General features: G+C 39.7%; 1 protein-coding gene and 1 pseudogene across 1 annotated transcript in view; both read right to left on the reverse strand.

Moving 5' to 3' along the window:
- The window catches only part of ENTPD1 (ectonucleoside triphosphate diphosphohydrolase 1), a 99,031-nt gene extending 84,037 nt beyond the window's left edge, over window positions 1-14,994 (reverse strand). Inside the window, 1 exon segment of the mRNA XM_077878257.1 lies at window positions 14,886-14,994. Coding sequence (XP_077734383.1) covers window positions 14,886-14,979 — 94 coding nt within the window. The 5' untranslated portion in view covers window positions 14,980-14,994.
- LOC144300734 (large ribosomal subunit protein uL1 pseudogene) lies at window positions 11,645-14,710 on the reverse strand (annotated as a pseudogene).
- Window positions 14,995-16,823: the final 1,829 nt, after the last annotated feature.

The raw sequence follows: 16,823 nt of genomic DNA on the forward strand, positions 1-16,823 counted from the left end.
AGATAGCCACAGATAAAAATTAAAATAAGATGCCTGCTATGCACAGCTTTGCAGAAATACAGATAAAAACAAATAAGCAAAAGTGCAGTGTCTATATAGCAAAAAGCATAATGTGAGAATAAAATAAGAATGGCAAGTAAAATAAATGTGCACTAGTGTATTTAAATTCCTGCATGAAAACAGATTCAACTTGGATTTTTAAAAGCAAGTGGTTCATAGAGGTTACATGAAAAATAAAATGAAAATTCCAGCTGGTTTCTTTGCAGAAATTGACAAGCTGATCCTAAAGTTCATAGGGAAATTCAAGGGACCCAAAATAGTAAAAACAATCTTGAAGAAGAAAACAGAATTGAAAGACTCACACTTTCTGATTTCCAAACTTACTACAAAATTATAGTAATCAAGATAGTGTGGAACCGACACAGAGATAGACATACAGATCAGTAGAAGAGAGCTGAGAGTCCTTTCAATTCACAATTTATTTTCAAAAAGGATGCCAAGAAAATTCACTGAGGAAAAGAACAGTCTTTCCAATAAATGGTGCTGGAACAATTGGATATTCATATGAAGTTAGGCCCCTGCCTCATACAACATACAAAAAATTACTCAAAGTAGTTCAAAGACCAGGGTGGCTCAGTTGGCTGGGCATCTGCTGTAGGCTCAGGTCATGATCCCAGAGCTGGGGATCAAGGTCCACATCAGGCTCCCTGCTCAGCTCAGTCTGCTTCTCCCTCTGCCCCTTACTCCACTTGTGTTCTCTCTCACTCATTCTCTCTGTCTTTCAAACAAACACAAAATCTTTTTTTAAAAAATGGATCAGGAATCCCTGGGTGGCTCAGCAGTTTAGTGCCGCCTTCCGCCCAGAGCGTGATCCTGGAGTCCCGGGATCGAGTCCCACACTGGGCTCCCTGCAGGGAGCCTGCTTCTCCCTCTGCCTGTGTCTCTGCTTCTCTCTCTCTCTGTCTCTCATGAATAAATAAAAAAATAAAATAAAATCTTTAAAAAAAAAAAAAAAAGATCAAAGACCTAAATGTGAGGGCTAAAAATACAAAACTGTTTGAAAAAAACATAAGTGCAAATCTTCATGACTTTGAATTAGGCAAAGATTTCTTCTCCAAAGAAAATACACAAATACCCATTAAACACGTGAATAGGGGCGCCTAGGTGGCTCAGCGGTTGAGCATCTGCCTTCAGCCCAGGGCGTGATCCTGGGGTCCCAATAAATTGTGAATTGAAAGGACTCTCAGCTCTCTTCTACTGATCTGTATGTCCCAGGATTGAGTCCCACATCGGGTCCCTGCATGGAGCCTGCTTCTCTCTCTGCCTATGTCTCTGTCTCTCTCTTTCTCTCTCTCTGTGTCTCTCATGAATAAATAAATAAAATCTTTAAAATAAATAAATAAACAGGGATCCCTGGGTGGCGCAGCGGTTTAGCGCCTGCCTTTGGTCCAGGGCGCGATCCTGGAGGCCCGAGATCAAGTCCCACGTCGGGCTCCCGGTGCATGGAGCCTGCTTCTCCCTCTGCCTATGTCTCTGCCTCTCTCTCTCTCTCTGTGTGTGACTATCATAAATAAATAAAAATAAAAAAACACTTTAAAAAAATAAATAAATAGATAGATAAATAAATAAACACATGAATAGATGTTCAGAATCATTAGCCATAGAGAAAATGCAAATCAATGCCATGAGATACCACTTCACACTCAATGGCTATAATCAAAGATCAATTAAAAAAGGTTTAGGTAAGGATGGAGAGAGACAATGTTATACACTGCTGGTGGGAACGTAACATGATGCAGCTACTTTGGGAAATAGTTCAGCAGTTCCTCAAATGGTTAAGTATAGACATATGACTCAGAAATTCCATTTCTAGGTATATATACAAGAGAAATTAAGAACATAGGCTCATAAAAAAACTTGTATATGAATGTTCAAGGCAGCATTATTTATAATGTCAAAAAGTAGAAACACCCCAAATATCCATCAACTGATGAATGGATAAAATGTGGTTTATCCATACAGTGGAATATATGATATGAAATGTTCAGAATAGGCAAAACTATAGCAGAAAGTAGAATAGTGTTTGCCAAGGGCTGTGGGGGAAGAAACGGTACATAGGGAGGGAATGGAAAATGGATACAGGGTTTCTTTTGAGGATAATAAAGTGTTCTAAAATTGATTGTGGTGATGACCAAAAAAAAAAAAAAACTGAAAAGTAGATTTTAAGTGGGTGAATTATGTAGTATGTGAATTATATCTCAAAATAATAATAAGATCAACAACTATGGGTTCAAATCTCAACTTTAACACTTACTAATGGAAAGACTTTATATAAGTCAGTTAACTACTCATTCCTCAGTTTCTCATTTGTAAGATAGGAACAGTAAACAGTACCAATTTAAAACAGTGTTTGAAAACTGAGCTAACAGTTGTTAAGAGTAGCAGGTGGCCCAATACACACTAAACCTATAGGTTAACTAACTAAAGCCACCACCACTTCCATTTATTAAAAACTTAATATATTAGCTTCCTATGACTGCCATAACAAATTACCACAAACTCAGTGGCTTAAAGCAAAATATACATTTACTCTCTTCCAGTTCTACAAGTCCAAAGTCTGAAATCAGTTTCACTGTAGTGAAATCGAGGTATTGGCAGGTCTGCCTTCCCTTTTCCACCTTTTAAACTAAGTTCCACACATTCCTTGGCTTGTGACCCACTCCCTCATATTCAAAGCCAGCCCTGTAGCATCTTGTTTCAGTGTTACACTGCCTTCTATATCAGATCTCCCACTCCCTCCCTCTTACAAGGACATTTCTGGTTGCATTTAGAGCCCACCTGGATAATCTAGAAAAATCGTAGTTCAAGATCCTTGATGTAATCACTTCTGCAAAAACTCTTTTTCAACATAAGATAACATAGGTGAATTCTAGGGATTAGGAGCTGTAATCTTTGCAGCCTACCTCAGTTACTATATTAACTGAAAAAGAAGAAAAAGAAAGTAAATCTATAAAAAAGCACCATTTCTATGAAAAATATCTTTCTAAACTCATCAAAATAAAGCAATAAAAAGAAGACATTTAGCAAAAGATGGTACCAACAACATTTTTACATAGCTTAAATTAGAAACTGTAAGTATTGCACTATTAATTTCTGTTAACTAACTCTGTTCACCGGAAACAGGGGTTGTTCAGGTCTTCCCTACCCTGCCTTTTCAGCACGAAGCCTAAAAAAATTATTTTGCTGATGACACATTGCTTCAGATGTCTTCTTGTGCATGTGTCTGAGTCTTTATCCATGTAAGCAATATTGTTTCAATTTTACGGTTCAGAATTCTGACCCCACCTCTTAAATTCTGCCAAAAGACCCAGGACCTGGTTCCAGCCTCCTGGGGCCTGCCATGGTTAGTTGGAAGAGAAAGGCTTGGTAATTCTCACTCACACCCATTCCATACTTCCTAAAGTTAAGTAGCCATGCAAAGTTCAGCTGCAAGATTCAGCTTCAAGATTCAGCCATGAAGGTTCAAAAGCCTTCTGAGCACTTCATCTCACTTCCTTTTCTCTTCCCTAACACTGAATTACTCTTTCTCTGCATCTACTTTACTTTCCCTCCATATTCCCAACTTTCCATCCTGCCCCCACTTTTCTAATAAGCCACAATAAAAATTATTCACATCACATTTTTCCCACTGGAACTGAAAATAATGTATATAGACTATAATTTCACATGGCAGAAAATTGGTTGGGGAAGGATTACCATATGATTGAAACGGCTAGATAGATTTGTAAATACCCACTTTTACATCTTAAAAACAGAATATATCTTCTTTATAGCCATTCACAGATTTATAAAAATTCACTACATGCTTAAACATAGAGAAACCTCAGAAATTATAAAGCCATATTCTCTAACCATTGTGAAATAAAATGAAAGATTAATTAAAATTAATGGTTTAAACAAAAATAACAATTACTTGGAACTTATAAAATACATATTATTCTACATTAAAGAGACAATAAAAATGCAATATCAAACTACTACCACAGATAAAAGTGTACTGGATCTTTTTTTTTTAAGATTTTATTTATTTATTCATGAGAGAGAGAGAGAGAGAGAGAGAGAGAGAGACACAGGCAGAGGGAGAAGCAGGCTCCATGCAGGGAGCCCAACGTGGAACTCGATCCCGGGTCTCCAGGATCACGCCCTGGGCCGAAGGCACCTCTACACCACTGAGCTACCTAGGCTGCCCTGTACTGGATCTATTTATAGCTATCAGTCTTTGTATAAAAAAACACTAAGAAGATTCATTAAAGCTGCTGTGGATATAGCAGAAAAACTTGAATATCTTTATTTGATGAAGAGTTCACATAAATTAATTTGAAAACATAAAATCCAATAAGTAATAAATGGACAAAGGATAGAAAAAGAAGCATATAATGTGAAAAATGTTGAATTTACTGGTAATTAATGAAATACAAATTAAAACAACATAAAAGTAGATGAGATTATTTAAAAAAAAATTACAAAACACATGGAAGGTGTCAGGGATGTAGCAAAACCCGAAAGGCTTGTGAGAGCATGGAGGGTCCAGCTTTAGAGAAAGTAACTTGGCAACAGTAATCAAGAACTTTAAAAACTATTCACGAGTTTTTGGGTTTTGTTTGTTTTTAAAGATTTTATTTCTATATTTGAGAAAGAGAGATATGGAGAGAGAGCACAAGCAGTGGGGAGGGGCAGAGGGAGAAGGAAAAGCAGTCTCCCTGCTAAGTAGGGAGCCTGATGTGGGGCTTGATCCAGGACCCCGGGATCATGACTTGAGCCAAAAGCAGATGCCTAACCAACTGCACATCCAGGTGCCCCTATTCACCAGTTTTTTTAATCCATATAATTCTACTGCTGGGATCCTATCCTAACATGCAACCTACGTGTAGAAAAACATCATGCATAAAGATGCTTACTGGAAACAGAAACAACATAAATGTTCAATAACAGGAGAATTATTAAATAAACTCTATGATGACTAAAAAATTATGGCAACAGATACTAGGCTAATAAAGAAATACTTGTGCTTCACTTCTATACCAAAAGCCAGGCAGATGCAGTGAAACGCCAGGACACGTGCACCCCAAGGTTTCTAGCAGCAATGTCCACAATAGCCAAACTGTGAAAGGAGCCTCGGTGTCCATCGAAAGATGAATGGATAAAGAAGATGTGGTTTATGTATACAATGGAATATTACTCAGCCATTAGAAATGACAAATACCCACCATTTGCTTCAACGTGGATGGAACTGAAGGGAATTATGCTGAGTGAAATAAGTCAATCGGAGAAGGACAAACATTATATGTTCTCATTCATTTGAGGAATATAGATAATAGTGAAAGGGAATAGAAGGGAAGGGAGAAGAAATGGGTAGGAAATATCAGAAAGGGAGACAGAACATGAAGACTCCTAACTCTGGGAAACGAACAAGGGGTGGTGGAAGGGGAGGAGGGTGGAGGGGTGGGGGTGAATGGGTGACGGGCGCTGAGTGGGGGCACTTGATGGGATGAGCACTAGGTGTTATTCTGTATGTTGGCAAATTGAACACCAATAAAAAATAAATTTATTATTAATAAATAAATTTATTTATTATAATAAACGACAAATACCCACCATTTGCTTCGATGTGGAGGGACCTGGAGGGTATTATGCTGAGTGAAATAAGTCAATCGGAAAAGGACAAACATTATATGGTCTCATTCATTTGGGGAATATAAAAATTAGTGAAAGGGAATAAAGGGAAAGGGGAGAAAATGGGTGAAAATATCAGTGAGGGTGACAAAACATGAGAGACACCTAACTCTGGGAAATGAACAAGGGGTAGTGGAAGGGGAAGTGGGCGGGGGGTTGGGGTGACTGGATGATGGGCAATGATGGGGGCACTTGGCAGGAGGAGCACGGGGTGTTACGCTATATGTTGGCAAATCGAACTCCAAAAAAAAATTTTTTTTTAATAAAAATAAACCATGGAATGGAAAAGAAAAAAAAAAAGCCAGGGATCCCTGGGTGGCGCAGCGGTTTGGCGCCTGCCTTTGGCCCAGGGCGCGATCCTGGAGACCCGGGATCGAGTCCCACGTCGGGCTCCCGGTGCATGGAGCCTGCTTCTCCCTCTGCCTATGTCTCTGATTCTCTCTCTCTCTGTGTGTGACTATCATAAATAAATTTTTAAAAAAAATTTTTGAAAAAAAAAAGCCAGGCTTTAAAACTGTATGTACAAGGACATCTGGGTGGTTCAGTGGTTGAGCGTCTGCCTTAACCTCAGGGCATGATCCCGGGGTCCTTGGGATCAAGTCCCACATCAGGCTCCCTTCAGGGAGCCTGGTTCTTCCTCTGCCTGTGTCTCTGCCTCTCTCTGCATGTCTCTTATGAACAAATAAATAAAATCTTTAAAAAATAATAAAATAAAACTGTATGTACAGCCTAATGATCACAATGCCACCTCATAATTTTTCAAGATCTTAGCCAAGTAAATGCTAAAAGAGAGAAACAACATAGGCATAGTAAAAGTAACTACAAGGAAATACACCAAGATATTGTCAGAAGTGATTGTTTTTCTTCTCTCTCCTAATCTCTATTTTCATGTTTTCTTTAATGGGCATGTGCCTTATTACTTACACTCTCATGGACATAAAGGAATTGTCCACATCCTTCCTATGAATCAAAATGAAATACTTTTTTATGAAGGACATGTACTGCCATTGTTCCTGGGACTCTAAAGTTTTATGATATTCTAGCACAAAAACTGCAGGATGGCAGCTTGTTACGCAAACTCTCCTCTGCCTTCTTTTCTCCACCAGCTTCCTTTTTCCTCATATTCTCTAAATGTTTCAAACTAAAGAAATTCCATTGGTCCTCTCTACACCCACTTCCCCCCTTTTTACCTGGAATCATTCCCACCTCACTTCTGTAGAGTGGAGACAATGCCCCAGAAACACTGTTCCCAGTCTCAGTGCCCTGAGTTCTCCCCCAGGTCCCCGGCACAACAAACATCCAGCAAACTGTTCTAGAGACAGCCAAAGTTCTGCTCCAATACTTCTCAGGTTGGAGGCAGGGAATGAAAGCAGCTTAGGGAAACTTGGAGCCATGGAGAAAAGGTGGGAGATGTTTAGAACTCCAACACAGGATCTTTTTGTGTAATAATAGTTTGTGTACAATAAAGATTCAGACTTCTTTATGGCAAATTGGAGGCCTCAACTTCCTGTTCTAGGACCTATATTGAATGAATGAATGAATGAATGAATGAATGAATGAATGAGATTTCCCAGGATCCTGCAATGACATAGCTGATCAGGGGCCCAAAGCAGCAGCTTGGTGGGGGTGGGGTAGCACTGAGGGAGAAAGAAGTTGGTCACTTGGTACGAAAATGAGCCCTGAGACTAAGGCATGCAGTGATCCTATAATATGGCTAGTTGAAGTGTGGCCAGTGGAGGGCACCATTATCATCACCTGGGAGCTTAATAGAAATGCAGATTCTCAGGCCCCACCCAAAGGCTACTGGATCAGAATGTGCATTTTAACAAGATCCCCAATGATGCACATATACATTAGAGTTTGAGAAACACTGCCTTAGAACCCACACACTGATTCACTAAGATAGAGCTAATTAATGCCTCTGCTCTTCTGTACTTCTATCAAACCTCAAGAAGTTTGATGTTTCTTTACTACAAGAGCTGCCCTCAATTCTAGCCTCCCTCCAAAGACTCTCAAAGAATGGACCCTGATTTTCTCCAGGCCTCACCTTCACTCTACACAGGTTTGAGCCGAGCACTGCTCAACCCGTGGCAGGTGGAATTACATGCTAATGTCCCCAGGCACAATCACTGGTTTTAAAGTACAGAGGCAACCAAAAAGACAACACAAAAGAAGAAAATACTCTTAAAATGTGGTATGGCCAAGTAAAATTAAGACCAATCGCCATCATTTGCAAAACCTCTTTATCATATGTGCCTAATGACCATGGAATACAATCATGATCAAGAAATCATTTAATGTGCAGCTGATTACTTTGCAAAGGTTTTAATTCAATTACATGAAAGTAATCCCAACCTCACAGTCAAGACCACACTTTGGACTTCTGCCCTCAAATCACCAGGATGGACAGGAGAATAGATTCCCTGCTTGGAACTTAAAAATGGTAATAGAGCTTTTTACTCTTAAATATAGGCTGTAGTTTTGGTAAAAGAGAAAGAAAAGGTCTTTAAGCACTGCTGGGACTTGGAAGGAGCTTGTTGTGGGCACCAGTCTCTACCTATCTTTCTATGTCGAACTGAAATTCCCATTCTTGGAGAATCTCTGTCAGAAATCATCACTCTCTATTATGTTTCTCATGGCATTTTCTTTAGACTTTTTTTAATTTGTTTATGATAGTCACAGAGAGAGAGAGAAAGAGAGAGAGAGAGAGAGAGAGAGGCAGAGACATAGGCAGAGGGAGAAGCAGGCTCCATGCACCGGGAGCCTGACATGGGATTCGATCCCGGGTCTTCAGGATCGCGCCCTGGGCCAAAGGCAGGCGCCAAACCGCTGTGCCACCCAGGGATCCCTTCTTTAGACTTCTATTAAAGGTCTTAAGGAGGTAAGATAATTTATCTATTAGGAACCCAGGCTTTCCAGCATAAACATGTGGGTCTAGATTCCCCCTCTGCTGAAGGAAAAATTCCAAGTTCATTCTATGAGGCCATAATTACCCTAATACCAAAAACCAGATAAAGACACTACAAAAAAAGAGAACTACAGGCCAATATCTTTGATGGGCATAGATTAAAAAAACCTTCAACAAATATTAGTAAACTAAATCCAACAATACATTTAAAAAAATCATTCACCACAATCAAGTGGAATTTATTCTAGGGATGCAAGAGTGGTTCAATATTTGCAAATCAATCAACATGATATATCACATTAACAAGAGAAAGAATAAAAAAAAAAAAACAAGAGAAAGAATAAAAACCATATGACCATCTCGATTGATGCAGAAAAAGTATTTGACAAAGTACAAAATCTACTCATGCTAAAAACTCAAAGTAGGTTTAGAGAAAACATGCTTCAACATAAAAAAAAATTACAGGTAACATCATAATGGTGAAAAATTGAAAGCCTTTCCTCTAAAATCCGGAAGAAGACAAAAATGCCCACTCATCACTTTTATTCAACATAGGACTGGAAGTCCTGGCCACAGCAATCAGACAAGAAATAGAAATAAAAGGCATCCAAATTAGTAAGGAAGAAGGAAAACTTTCACTATTTGTAGATGACATCCACACTATATATAGAAAACCCTAAAGACTCCACAAAAACAACTACTAGAACTGATAAATTAATTCAGTTTAGTTGCAGGATACAAAATTAATATACAGATATGTGTTGCATTTTTATGCACTAATAATGAAATAGCAGAAAGAGAAATTAAGAAAACAATTCCATTTACAATTGTACCAGAAAGAAAAAAAATATCTAGAAATAAACTTCCCAAGGAGACAAAAAAACTTCTAAAACTATAAAACAATGATTAAAGAAATTGAAAATGACACATGAGATATCTCATACTCACGGATTGAGAGAATCAATACTGTTAAAACATCCATACTACCCAAAGCAATCTACATATTTAATGAAGTCCTCAACACTATTTTTCACAGAACTAGAAAAAATAATCATAAAATCTGTAGGAAACCACAAAAGACCCCAAATACCCAAAGCAATCTTGAAAAAAAGAAATAAAACTGAGGTACCACAGCCTCAGATTTCGAGATATACTACAAAGCTATAACACTATAAACAGTATATTACTAGCACAAAAATAGACACATAGGTCAATAGAATAGAATAAAGAGCTCAGAAATAAACCCACAATTTTATGGTCAATTGATTATGTCATAGATTATGACAAAGGAGGCAAGACTATCCAATGGAAAAAAGATAGTCTCTTCCACAAATGATGTTTGGAAACTAGACAGGTACATGCGAAAGAATGAAACTGGACAACTTTCTTACACCATACAAAAAAATAAACCCAAAATACATTAAAGACCTACATGTGATACTCGAAGCCATAAAATTTCTAGAAGAAAATACAAGCAATAATTTCTTTGACATTACCCTTAGAAATAGTTTCCTAGATATGTATCTTCTGGCAAAGGAAACAAAAGCAAAATTAAATGATTGATACCACACCAAAATAAAAAGCATAACAAGGGAAACAATCAAGAAAACAGACAACCTACTGAATGGGAGAAGATATTTGCAAATGACACATCTGACAAGCGGTTGATACTCAAAATATACAAAGAATTTATACAACTCAACATCAAAAAAATGTCCATTTAAAAATGGACAGAGGACATGAATAGTTGTTTTTCAAAAAAGACGTACAAATGGCCAACAGACACATGAAAAGATGCTCAACATGACTCATCATCAGGGAATGTAAATCACAACCACAATGAGATAGCACCTCTCACCTGTCAGATTAGCTAAAATCAAAAACACAAGAAATAATAAGTGTTGGGATGATGTAGAGAAAAAGAAATCCTCATGCACTGTTGGTGGTAATGCAAGCTGGTACAGCTACTGTGGAAAATGGTATGGAGCTTCCTCAAAAAAATAAAAATAGAACTACCATATGACCTAATAAGTCCACTACTGAGTATTTACCCAAAGAAAACAAAAACACTAATTTAAAAAGTATATGCCCCCTTATGTTTATTACAGCATTATTTATAATAGCCTAGATATGGAAGAAACCCAAGTGTCCCTTGATAGATGAATGAATAAAGAAAAGGTGGTAGGGGCACCTGGCTGGCTCAGTCAGTGAAGCATGCAACTCTTGATCTCAGGGTTGTGAATTCAAGCCCCATATTGGGCATACAGCTTACTTAAAAAAATAAAATAAAATAAAGAAAGAAGAGGTGGTATATATATTCAATGGAATACTACTCAGCCATACAAAAAGAATAAAGAATAAGATCTTGCTGTTTGTAACAACACGGATGGATCCAAAGAGTATAATGCGGGATCCCTGGGTGGCTCAGCGGTTTGGCGCCTGCCTTTGGCCCAGGGCGCGATCCTCGAGACCCGGGATCAAGTCCCACATCGGGCTCCTGGTTAATGGAGCCTGCTTCTCCCTCTGCCTATGTCTCTGCCTCTCTCTCTCTGTATGACTATCATAAGTAAATAAAATTTAAAAAAAAGAAAAAAAAGGAGTATAATGCTAAGTGAAATAAGTCTGTCAGAGAAAGACAAATACCATATGATTTCACTCATTTGGTTAAGAAATAAAACGCATGAACAAAGAAAAAGACAAACAAAAATAGACTCTTAAATACGAAGAACAAACTGGTAGTTGCCAGTGGGGAGGTTGGTGGGAGGATGGGTGAAATAGGTGAAAGGGATTAAGAATATACTTATGATGAGCACTAAGTAACATACGGAACAGCTAAATTCTTGGGGTACCTGAGTGGCTCAGTCTGTTAAGCATCTGACTCTTGACTTTGGCTCAGGTCAAGATCTCAGTGTCATGTGATCTAGCCCTATGTCAGTCTCTGCACTCAACGCAGAGTCTGCTTGTCACTCTCCCTGCCACCCACCCCCTTCACCTTGCCCTCGGTCTCTCTCTAAAAATGAATAATATATTTAAAAAAATAGAATTATTCAATCATTATATTATACATCTGAAACTAACATAACACTATATGTTATTTACCCTTGACTAGAATAAATTCCCCTTCTTCCTATACTCCTAGCTCTGTGACCTTGGCCAAGTCACTTCCCTCCACAGCTATAAGATGCAGAAACCTCTATCACAGGTTTCTTGTGAAGATTACATGGGACAGTGCCTGGCACATAATAATCAATGTTTATTTGATTTATGTCATATATGATGGTCAACTGACCATAAACTATGAGCTATTATTATTAGCACTTCACAGGGTCTGGTTTCAATTAGAGTGTGTTGTATACAAGTCTGTCTTCCTCACTAGACTGTGAGCAAACTGTTTATAGTCCCACACATCTGGCATAGGGACATAATGGTAGACACACAATGATATTCATCAAATTGCTTTGAAGGTATGCCAGAAAGAGAAAAAGGAGAGTGCTGGGAACAAATTTAATGTACTTTATGATTTTATCCAGGGCCTACCCTGCAGTATGTTTTTCTTCTATTACCAGAGTACATTGTCTCAGACTATAAGGTTGCTATTTAACAGGGTTAGGGAGGCACTATTTCTGGAACCAGATGTTCTGTTCAAAGATGGTAAGGTTGTACTATGAGGCATCTGAGATCTCCAGTTTGGCCCCTGGCTGAATGGGGAGTGGGGGCTGAAGTTCTGCTAAGGCTGGACTGGCCAAAGTGGGTGCCCTGGCCACATCAACTCTGAAGCTCACCCACCTAGAAGGGATGCATCTCATTTCTCAGTGTATTCACTTTGAGGGATATCTTAATAGAGCACATAAAAGAGCAGTATATACCAGCAGGATCTCTACTGCAAATTCATAGGTCCCCTTTTATTTATTTGTTTGTTTATTTTGGTAGCACTAAGGTTTATTAAACTGTGTCTCAGTGCAGGTGCTGGGAATTGCCCATGGTGCTCTTGATGTCTAAAGCCCAGATGTTCTGCCAATTCTTGAGCAACAACACTAGGAAATTGACAGCTAAGTGGATGTTGTACACAAGCTCATCATCTGTCATCTTCATGGGACCAATGGCCACTGCCAGACACAGCATGTTCTTCATCTGAAATTTGATTGTAGACTTCACTTCATCCACTTTAGCCACCATGTTCTCACTGTGAGTCAGCAAGGAAGGGAATTTGCCAGCTTTATTCAAGCCTGGGTCCAGGATTTGTGGATCTGCTTGATTAGAGATTCTGAAGCCAAAAAGGCATCATAATACTTCTTAGCCAGCTCCTTGATTTTTTATTCTTGTTGAGTTTCTTTAGCACCTTAATGTCCATGTGGGGAATATCCACAACCTTGGCCTCATCACAGTGCTGCCAGTCCCCCAAAACTCATATGGAGAACTTGGGCTGGGAGTAGACTTAAGCCTGATGGTGCCTAAGAAGTGTCTGTCCTTCACAGCATCATACTTCTTCAAGCTGATCTGCAGCTCCACCCTCTCCAAACATTGCCAGTTCTTAGGCTGGTTCCCCTGCAGGACTTCCCGCACTCCCTGATACAGGGCGTCATGGGAGACTGTGCTGCTTTCAGTGCCACACACCACAATAACCAGAAAAGAGTCATAGATCCCCTTTTAAACCAGCCTCCTGTTTCTTGGATAAACATCAACTAACATAATACTTAGTTTATTAAATATTTGTTGAGTTCCCATTATGTACTGCTAATCCAAAAACAGATAGATTATCATCAGGGTAAGGAGGAGGCAATTCAGAGGGCAAGAATTCAGAGTGGATGAGTATGATGAGCAATGGTTTAGGCGTAAGCAGTGAGGTGTTGTAGAAACATCCAAGACACGCTAATCTAAGGCTCAAAGAGTTGAAGAAAGCTTAAAGCAGGGGATTAACAACCAAGATGAAACTTGGGGAATGACTGCAACAGCTAACATTTACTGAGCACATAGACTATACATCAGACTCTGAGAATTTTGCATGCATCTCTTATTTAGTCCCTTATTATAACCTTATGAGGTATATATTATTCTCTTCAATTTACATATGAAGAAACTAAGGCACACAGTTAGTAAATGATGGAGCTGGGATTCAAACCTAGGCAGCTTGGCTCCAGACTGAAGGGGAAGGAGAAGGCTAGATAGGCCTTCAGGGCAGAGGCAAGTGCCATGCATAAAACAGTCTGACCGGGAGGAAAGGAGCAAGGTCACTTGAGGAACTGAAAGTGGCTGGGGGTAGGGACAGAAGTTCAGAGATGACTGGGTCCACTCTGCAGAAACCAGAGACAGGAGATTTCTAGTCTGTGTGATTACTATCCCCGAATCCCTCCTAGCCAAACTCTCTCCCTTTTATAAAAGGGTAAAAATAACACTACCTGGGCTCTACCATAGAAAATGGTCATAAGGACCAAATGAGAAAAATGAATGTGAACTAGCAGTAAAGCACAGATTCCTTCTGACTTTAGATTTCATTAAGTATCATTCATTTCCCCAGTAGCTTCAAGGCTTTGAAATTCAGAATCAACCATGTCAGGGCAGTACCCAGAGCCTCCAGGTGGAGTAACAGTGTGAGAGTACAGAAAGAAAGGCCCACAGACCTTGGGTCCAACCACCTGCATCCACATTCACCACTCACTCATGTGATTCCAAGGCCAGCCACTCTCTCATTATATCAACTCCACCAGCTGGAAAAATGGGAATGATAATGATAGCACTCACCTCTTAAGCTGATGTGAGGAATAAATAATATGGATATTGTGCTTAGAACAGCTCCCGGCACAGAATAGAGACTTAGTAAACATTAACAGCTACAATTATTTATCATTATTAAGAATCCATTGGCTACTTATCCCACTGCTCTGCATTCTATATGATAAAAACGTGTGGGGAATATCAGAAACTAGAGATAAAAAAGAAGAAGTTCTCCAACCCTACACAATCACACTGCTGCCGGAGACTCTTCCTGGCTCCCATGGGCTGGCAAGCAGCTGGTTCACTGCTGTGGCAGAAAATGCCCAAAAGAGGTAAAAGACAGAGACTGCACACCATCTGTAAAAACCAGGCTGCTCTTATAGTTTTTAGACAAAAATCTAAATATAGTCACTCAGATATGCCTTGTTATTTTAAGTTAAAACTATTTATCTCTTCACCCCTTCACTCCTCTCCCCCTCTCCCATACACATACACACAATCCAAGAAATACTCAGTCTTTTGCAAGACATACTCTGGGGTCCTGTTATGACAGCTTCTTGCCACATTAACTTCTCTATCTAACTCCTGGCAGAGAAGTCTTTGCTAATTTCACAACAGGAAAGCATGCAGGAAATTTGAGAACAAAACAAATCTACACACAGAGACCAGCATCTTCAGCAAACTCATTGAGGTACAGACCCGAAGCAAGATGACTCTGGACTATAAATGAGGCAGCTACTTCTTAACTGGAAGAAGTCATTTGCCGCTAAACCACCAGATCTGAAAGCAAATTGATCATGAATATTCATGAGCCCCTCCAGCTTGCTCAAGAACCACCCCTGACTAAAATCCCCAGGCTTTGCTTCCCAAAAGGTTTCCCAAAGTTCTTTCTCTGCCTCCCCTCAAAAGGAGAGGGTGGGGAAAGTTCATTTGGGGATTTATGCCTCTTGCTCTTTCAAGTACTTGCTTTTGGTCTGGGCTTTTCAGGGGTTTTTTCCTTTTTTCTTTTTTCTTTTTTTTTTTTTTTTTGTTGTTGTTGTTGTTCTTAAGGATTCAGATCAAATCAATTTGCTCTTACCCTTTCTATCTTCCATAATTGGCAGCTTTTGTTTTCTTCCTCTTTGCTCTTTATTTTTCAGCCTCTGCTTGCTGTGGTCGGTCTCAGTGAGAGAGGTACTCAAGGAACCGAGATATAACAGACCCTCCGGCTCATGGGAGGGGCTAAATTAGCCAGCCCCGTTTCGGAAGGAACATCAAACCCTATGTCTCTTTCATTGACTCGACTCGACTCGACTGGAAAGAAGAGATTGGCTGAGTCCAGCTGCTCATTTCCCTAAAGACCACGAAGTGTTAGTTACCCGGCTTGTAACTTTCTTGTGCTATTTAAGCAATGTATGTTCAAGTCTCTCTCTCTCTCTCTCCTCTCCTCTCCTCTCCTCTCCTCTCCCCTCCCCTCCCCTCCCCTCTCCTCTCCTCTCCTCTCCTCTCCTCTCCTCTCCTCTCCTCTCCTCTCCTCTCCTCTCTCCTCTCTCCTCTCCTCTCTCTCTCTCTCTCTCTCTCTTTGCCTCAGAAATCCATTTTTCTCCTTGAGAAATGTATCTTGGCTGCAAGCAGAAAAGCTATTTACTTAGGGCAGTTTTGAAACCAGAAAGCAAGAAGCTTGTTACCTGATACCCACCGGAAAAACTGTGGGATTCAGTCCTTTCTGCCCCATAAAGCCGATCACCTCTGGTCCTCTGATGAACAATCCCTTTTTGAGGCTCATTAGACCAGAAGAGCAACAGGTCCTGTCACGGATGGACGCTGTGGCAGAAGAAGCCAAGTTATTGGTGGGAAGGCAGAGGAGGCTGCTCCCTGGGAACAGCTATCCAGCTGTACTGATGCAAGCCGTACACCTTTCCCAGGCTAACCTCCTACCTCTGAAGTCTTATGACCACGAATTGCCACACTCAGGTTTTGCCAAAATGACCAAATGCAGATGAGAGGCTAACCAAAACATTTTAAAACTCTGTGTATTAGATATGATTTTGAAATTAGGATAAGACCTAATCCTCCCAGAGGAAGATAAGTACTCAAGGCCCAAAGCCCCTTGGGCAGATTCTCCCTCCTCAAGGCTAACACAAATCTCAGGATTATGGATTTGAAAAGATACTACAGACATGTAGTCTCACCAAGGTGAGAGGCAAGGAAAAGTTAAGCCATCTGCTCATGTTCACAGAGAGAGAGAAAAGAGAGCAGGGAGCACCATGGTCTCTCTTATTTGCTACCATGCTCCCTGGCACCCAATAGAGTTGCTCCACAGTGTAGGCTCTCAATAAATGTTTGATAAACAGTTGAATTAATGAATAAAAAGCAGCAAAGTAGGTTTTCTGATTCCTACTTCATGTTTTTTCTACATTGCCTAACATGAGTATTTGTGTCTAAAAAGAATTACACCATAAGACATTTTTCTTCATATAAACCATTAAAT

This window comes from Canis aureus, chromosome 29 (genome assembly GCF_053574225.1).
Source record: "Canis aureus isolate CA01 chromosome 29, VMU_Caureus_v.1.0, whole genome shotgun sequence".
NCBI lineage: Eukaryota > Metazoa > Chordata > Mammalia > Carnivora > Canidae > Canis > Canis aureus.